This window comes from Podarcis vaucheri (assembly GCF_965113315.1).
Source record: "Podarcis vaucheri genome assembly, chromosome: 1".
Classification (NCBI taxonomy): Eukaryota; Metazoa; Chordata; class Lepidosauria; order Squamata; family Lacertidae; genus Podarcis; species Podarcis vaucheri.
This window is the reverse complement of record NC_138759.1, coordinates 53,322,772-53,330,485: the sequence shown is the minus strand read 5'-3', so window position 1 is coordinate 53,330,485 and position 7,714 is coordinate 53,322,772. Positions and strand designations below refer to the sequence as shown.

The 7,714-nt window shown below is 45.4% G+C and overlaps 1 protein-coding gene across 2 annotated transcripts in view; it reads left to right on the top strand.

Moving 5' to 3' along the window:
* CRY2 (cryptochrome circadian regulator 2) overlaps positions 1-7,714 on the top strand; it is a 28,664-nt gene continuing 20,950 nt past the window's right edge. For both annotated transcript variants that reach the window (XM_082222827.1, XM_082222826.1), the window contains exons 1-2: positions 1-296; positions 6,297-6,405. In XM_082222827.1, coding sequence (XP_082078953.1) covers positions 76-296; positions 6,297-6,405 — 330 coding nt within the window. In that variant the 5' untranslated portion in view covers positions 1-75. The remainder of the gene's footprint in view (positions 297-6,296; positions 6,406-7,714) is intronic.

Sequence of the window (7,714 nt, the reverse complement as noted above, 5' to 3'; positions counted from 1 at the left end):
CCGGGCGGGGCACAGCGCGCCTGACAGACACGGGCGGCGGTTGTGCTTCTTCTGGCGGCTGCGTTGCTTGACGGAATGGCGACTGCTTTCCCAATGGGCCCGGGCTCTCGGACCTCGGGCGGCCGCGACGCCCGCACCACCGGCGGCTGCTCCGTGCACTGGTTCCGCCGCGGCTTGCGGCTCCACGACAACCCCGCGCTGCAGGCGGCCATCCGAGAGGGCGGCCCCGTGCGCTGCATCTACATCTTGGACCCCTGGTTCGCGGCCTCCTCGGCTGTGGGCATCAACCGCTGGCGGTGAGCGAGGGGAGGGGGAGGCCTCGCGAGTGGGCGCGCGGGGTTCGCGGGGCGGGGGAGTTGGGGGTGGAGAATTGGCGCGAGCTGGGGCGCGAGGACGTAGGAGGAGAGGCTGCCTCTCACCCCGGTGCCCCGACGCGGAGGGTGTTGGCAGACGTGCCCAGGGGGGTGTAAAGTTTTGAGAAACAGGAGAGCGGGCTCAAGAAAAGGTGAAGCTCCGCCCGTCAGTGGCCTAAAATACAGTGGTACCTCAGGTTAAGTACTTAATTCGTCCCGGAGGTTCGTACTTCACCTGAAACTGTTCTTAACCTGAAGCACCACTTTAGCTAATGGGGCTTCCTGATGCCGCCGCGCCGCTGCTGCTGCTGCACGATTTCTGTTCTCATCCTGAAGCAAAGTTCTTAACCCGAGGTAATATTTCTGGGTTAGCGGAGTCTGTAACCTGAAGCGTATGTAACCTGAGGTACCACTGTAAAACGCCCCAGACTTAGCAGGACTACAAGCCCCCCCTGCAGGTTAACTCGGTCGCCTTGCTGACGTGGAGCCCGTGGGAGGAATCGATAACTTAAGCGGCGCGAGAACTGCGCGGCAGGGCGCAGAGAATCGATAGGGGGCGCCCTGTGTGTGTGGGGGGGTTAAGCCCAGTGGGGACGAGGCTTGAGCTTGGGACTTCCAGACGCAGCTCTCTTCGGCTGCGGGGTCGGCTCCGGCCTGCTGGTGGTAGGAGCCGCGTAGGAGGCTCGCAGCGATGCCTGGGCGAAGCCTTTCACCCGGTTAAATAACAGGCACGCAGAGTGTGTCGCTGCAGGCGGGCGCGGGACAGACGTCAGAAATACCGGAGGAAGGGAAGAAGGAGCAGAAAATGAGGGGAAATCAACTTATGAAATAAAAGGAGTGTCAGCGCTGCATATGTTTTTGTGCGTCTGTTACGTGTGTCTACGGACGGGGGGGGGGAGACGCGGGTGGCTCAGTGGTTTAGATTGAGCCTGCCAGTAGGAAGGTCGGCGGTTCGAATCCCCGCGACAGGATGAGCTCGCGTTGCTCTGTCCCAGCTCCTGCCAGCCTAGCAGTTCGAAAGCACGCCAGTGCTAGTAGATGTTGCGCCAGAAGCGTGTTAGTCATGCTGGCCACATGACCCAGAGAGCTGTCTGTGTACAAACTTCGGCTCCCTCAGCCTGAAAGCAAGACGAGTGCTGCAACCCCCTAGTTGCCTTTGGCTGAACTTATGGGGGGGGTGTTGTTGTTGTAAAGATGACATCACAAGTACAGTATCCAATAGGATTTTCTGGTGTTTACACTTCAGATTTCTTGCATCATGTTCTGTTCTGGAGTTCAACAAGTAAATTGGAGCAGCCAAGGATTCTGTTCTTTTGCCATAGAGTATGGTGGTACCTCGGGTTACATACACTTCAGGTTACATACGCTTCAGGTTACAGACTCCGCTAACCCAGAAATAGTACCTTGGGTTAAGAACTTTGCTTCAGGATGAGAACAGAAATCGTGCTCTGGCAGCAGCGGGAGGCCCCTTTAGCTAAAGTGGTGTTTCAGGTTAAGAACAGTTTCAGGTTAAGAACAGACCTCTGGAACGAGTTAAGTACTTAACCCGAGATACCACTGTATTCTGTTGATTTCCAAAGATAATATGCCTTGGGTCTGTTAAGGAAGGCCATGTATGGCCTCACTGCCCAAAGACTGTAGTCAGGTTAATGGAGCATGCTTGAAAATAAGCTCACAAAAGTTACTTGCAGGTTAAAAAAAAATTACTAGCCATTTTGTGGGATTGGCAGCAGGGAAACATGGAGCTGCATTGCTGTGTTGGGCCTGGGGAGGAGGGCTTTCCTTGTCCAGCAGCCTGCTTTGTTTTTGTCCAGGACATGGATGAAGGACAAAGTGCTCTTGTCCTCTGCCAGCCCACTCACCTGCATGGAATTCGAAGCACTCATCTGCATGGAATTTCTAGTTGCCTGTAGCTACTAGGCTAGTGCCTAAATATCAGGCTGTTATTGAACGAATACTATTTCACTGATGCTGCCTAAAGAGAAGCCCGCCCCATCCCACCCCCCCGCAATTATGGAAACCAACTAAGGGAAGCACCTTACTTGCCCCTTCGATTGCCACTGCCCTAAGGACAATGATGTCTCTCCTCCCCACAACTGAATCATCTCTGGCATCCTTTCTGACTGCCTAAATACATCAAAAAACATTTGAAGCAATATTTAAGCAACCATGGAGGCTATTAATCTTTTTATAACATATGACAGCAACAAAACAAGTTGAAACTAGGCGTGGGATTCACCTAATGATCCCCTTTAACAGAAACCCTGTCTTGTGCTAGGACTTCCCCTTGAGCTCCAGGGCACCCCCCTTCTCCCCCCCTCCCCAGCATCCTCCAAAATTGGATCAGAGTAAGGAGAACACCCAGAACAGCACATGAGGGGAAGGGGGGTTGTTCCATTTGGCAAGCTGCAATGCTTGCAGGGGTGGGAAGCTTGTAATAGTACAACAATGAATCCCACCCTTGATACTTTTATTTTGCTTGTGCTTTTAAGGGAAAGCAAATATTATCATCTAAAAATGCCTTTTCACTGTACTAGCTGCTATGTTGCGTGGCTTTGTTTAAATTTCTTTTAATCTTTAAAACAGGGAGCTTGTTAGGGTCACAATACACAAAATACTGCTCTGGAATAAATGGAATATAAACTAATTCTCTCCATTTGTGCTGTAAGTTCAGTAGGCCATAACCATGTAAAATAATTTAGGCTGTTTGTAATTTGAGAGTAGTTTTGTGAGTAATTCCTGTGTTACGTTTGTGTCCCCCTCTGTACTTCTAACAGAATAATACACTTTGAAAACCACCACTTAGCTGTGAATATGTTCACCCTCTAAAAAAATATGGAAAAAATGAGATGTGCTGGAGCAGCTGTAAAAGGGAGTAAATCTGTTGTTGGTAGCTGGCATAGCTGCTGGAATGATGCTGTCATTTGAGGATAGGCTGCACCTTGTCTAATAGGACAATCTTGTTCTACTAGTTTGGAAATACCTGCACATTCAAAATGTGGTTTCAACATACAGAATCCTAGGTGAAGAAGCTGGGAAAGCCCTGTTATGGCATGCTTAGTTTGGCTCAGGATTATTCTATGTTTAAGCCAGAGAAATACCTTGTGAGACTTGAGATGTAATTTGGCTACTTTAAGAGAGTTCATTTGGGGCAGAAGAATATCACTTGCAACAGATACATAGCTAACATTTTGGACATACTCTTTTACATGTACATCATTAATACAGAAAGAGGCTTAACTGTCTTCCAGAGTTTTTTGCATAGTTTTTGAAGGCACAGTTTTTCCTCCAGATTTATTTTTTAACTAACAAGATTTATATACTATGCTGCAAAATAAATTTTAAAACTCGCTAAGATGATTAAATAATATAAAATAGTCATAGGAAAATACCCATAAAATCAAACTGAAAAACAAGTATACATAATAAAATATAGCTAAAGTCAAGTCACAACAAATGTACAGTGGTATCTCTAGATATGAACAGGATCCGTTCCGGAGCCCCGTTCACATCTAGAAGCAAACGTAACTAGCGACGGCATGTCTGTGCATGCACGCGTCGCTTTTTGCCGCTTCTGCACATGTGCGTGACATAATTTTGAGCGGCTGCGTATGCGCAAGCGGCGAAACCCGGAAGTAATGCACTCCATTACTTCCAGGTTGCTGTGGAGCGCAACTCGAACGCGCTCAACCCAAAGCGCATTCAACCTGAGGTGTGACTATATATAATAAAAATACATGTTTTCATTTGATTGTGTGAGCAGAACTTTAGCAGCCATTAAGAAAGGTGCAATGAATGGGCCTTCCTAATATTAAAAGTTCCAGAGAGCAGGTTCTTCACACTAAAGGATATATTCCTCAAAAGGCAAAATGAGTATTATGTGGTACTTATAAAAGCACTAGTTCCGTAGATTAAAATGGTCAAGTGATTGGGCAAGGTGATCCTTCAAGTAAACCGATCCCAAGTTTTTGACGACTTTATAACCTAACACCTTGAATTTGGCCCAGTAACAAATGGGAAGCTAGTGCAGGTCTCACTCCTGTTAGCAATTTGGTTCAGCATTCTGTGCTAACTGCAGGTTTTGGACCAACCAGAGGGGAAGCCAGTGCCTGGACTATTGTAGTCAAACTGTCTTTGTCCAGGAAGGACTGTGGCTTATGTATGAGTCAAAGCTGATAAAAGGTGCTCCTAGTTACTGGGGCCACCTCCAATGACAAAGCTGGATTCAGAAGCCATCCCAAAATGCATACCTGCTCCTTCAGGTGGATGTAAACTGACCGATTTCTTGGACACAGGAACCATTCACTCACCGTGTCTTTGTCTTGTCACGATTCAAGCTCAGTTAATTTCCTTCATTCCTCTCACCACTGTATCCAGGCACTGTGTTATCCAGAGCCTTCATGGACTATTCTGATTCACATGTTACAATGAAATAGAGTGTAATCAGCATACTAATGCCCCAAATCTCCTGGTGTCTGCTCCCAACATTGGGGATAAAATAATGCCCTGTAGCATCTCTATAGCATAACTGCCAGAGGGTCAGAAAGCACTCTCTCAATGCTACTCTTTGAATTGTGCCACTGCAACACAATTCCCCCAATTCTTATCCCATTAAGCCAGGCCAAGGGGGTACCATGGTTGACGATAGTGAAAACGACAGAAAGATCAAGAAGCAGGAGCAAGGTTGTAATCCCCTTGTTGCCCGCTGTCAACACTGGCCATCCTTCAATGCAATCAAGGGCAGATTTGTCCCATGGCCAGGTCTAGCCCAGATTGGAATGGGTGTAGATTTCATCCAAGAATGCCTGCAGTTGCCTTGCCATAACCATCTCTACTTTCCAGAATGGGGAATATTTGTAGTTGATCCAAAACATCAGCTTCAAGGAGTGGCCATACCACCACCTTTTTCAAGGTGTATGCAACAACTGGTTACACAGTGAATTCTTACTCGTGATTCAGATACAGTCATGCTAGCTTGGGACAGGGAACAAGAAGACATATGGTCTGGTGTAGCCCTGCAAGCAGCTTGTCAACATCATTATTTTGTTTTACGGAGAAAAGCCTAAATTAATAGCGGTAGTTTGACATTTCCACTTGAATGCAACAAGGAAGATATGTGATGTGATTCTGAAATTCAATGCTTTTGTATAGAGTTAGAACATGCACTCTAGCAACGAGTCTTGCATTTCAAAAATTAAACTGTTTATATTCTCTGTTTTGTTTTTAAGTGGAAAAATTCACCTTTACAGTGATAGATGTATGCAAAAATGGCAGTTCGTGTGTGTGTGTGTGTGTGTGTGTGTGTGTACACACTTCATTCCTGATTTGGGTATGCAAGGATTGATAGTAAATTGTTACATGAATCATTTTTTAGATGTAGCAATGGGAAAGAAGAATTTATTTGGAAGACAAATCGACTAAGAAAATTAAATGCATGGAAATGAAAAGTATGATTTGTATGAAAAGTATTATTTGTGCACATATTTGTGCGGAATCTAGTGTTATGTGAGAGGATTTACTCTAGTGCAATTAAATGTCTCTTTTCTCTTCACACACCTCCAAACATTCCTCCCACAATCCTTATATATCCTTCAGAGGGTGCCCAAAGGTAGCTTTGCCTAGCTTGATTCCAACCTAGTATCCTGGCTCAAAGGCAAAAATGTAGAGGAAGAGTTCATCAAGGATGATGGAAGAGCTCATGCAACTGAATTATTCTCTAGCATAAACATAAACTTCTGATTACACAACCTGGTATTTCTGATTGGTATTTCTGCCATATGGTTTTTTTCTTCTTAAGGAGAAGAAAATATAAAATATAAGTGTTGGCAAAGGACTGCCAAGCACTGATAGATAAGAAACTGAATTCTTTGCTTTGGAGTTTGAGGACCCTTAACTACTTGACCCAACAGCTGCTGATGCCATCTCATTTCTTCTTCTCCATAGGTTTTTACTCCAGTCCCTGGAAGATTTGGATAACAGTTTACGAAAACTCAACTCTCGCTTGTTTGTAGTAAGAGGGCAGCCTACTGATGTTTTCCCAAGACTCTTTAAGGTAAAAAAATGTCTCTGTGTGAAAAGCTTTTAAAGCAGGCTTCCTCAAACTCGGCCCTCCAGATGTTTTTGGCCTACAACTCCCATGATCCCTAGCTAGCAGAACCAGTGGTCAGGGATGATGGGAATTGTAGTCTCAGAACCTCTGGCGGGCCGAGTTTGAGGAAGCCTGTTTTAAAGGAAAGTGAATTTTCCTGTAAATTAGGTTTGTATTCAGTGTAGCACTAAGGTGAGTGTTATGTTGACACATGGATTTCTCCTTGTGTGACAGAATGCTCTCCTGCACACTCCCTAAATCTGTTTGGGGGGTACCACCCCCTCTCCAGAGCAAATCTGGGGATGGTGGGGGAGGAGGAGGGAATCTGCTTGCACTACTGTTAACCCAGGAGCTACCGCAAAAAGTTGAATACCACCCTAAAATTCCATGCCTCATTCAGCTGCTGCTGACTAACATTGATATTTACATTGATTGTAGCCAAGCAAAAACATTTAAGGAGGGTTGAAATCAGGGCTTATGAGGGATGTGCCCTGGGGAGAGCCTTGGGGGCCAGATAGAAGGGCCTGGAGGGACAATTTGGCCCCTGGGCCTGATGTATAAATGTTTGGAAGTGATGGGAGAGCATGCAGCTGCTGTGCCTTCCATTCCTCCACTGATCACATCTCTGCTGCCTATTTTAGCAAACAGGGTTCTAGTTTTGCCACATAAGAAACTAGACAATTAGGGTGGGGGAACAGGGCACAACAGCTGCATCTTTTGGTTTCTCCATTCTTTTAAAATTGTCAGTTGGGAATCTGCATCAAAATTGCAACTATTTCTACCCTTATTGTAGCTGCTTAATCTAGCTCATTGATATCTTAACACCTTATCCCTAAGGGCTTATTCAAGGAACTGAAGTAACTTTTTTGAGGGCTTATGCCATTTCTGTGGTTGTAAATTTTATGTGGAGCAGAAAGTATCCCTCTTTTGTCTACTGATCATGCTGAAATTCAGTGTAGTGTACCATTCTGTTCTTAAGTTGTATATGTATATAGCGGCATAGCATGATGAATGGGAAAGATCATGCAGAATTTTGCATGCAGAATAGAGAAACCTTGCTTTTTTTCAAGTTGAGGATTTACATGATAACTTTTATCTCAAATGGTTGTGTAAAGCAAATACGTGTTGGACTCAATTCCAAATAGTCTGTGCACCTGTTTGCCAAAGTTTCCACCTTATGCTTTTATCTTGATTGTACCTAGATCTTGATTTGTGTGAAGCAGAGTTTTCTGCATCATACACACTTCCCTTTGTCATATTTTTAGGATGCTTG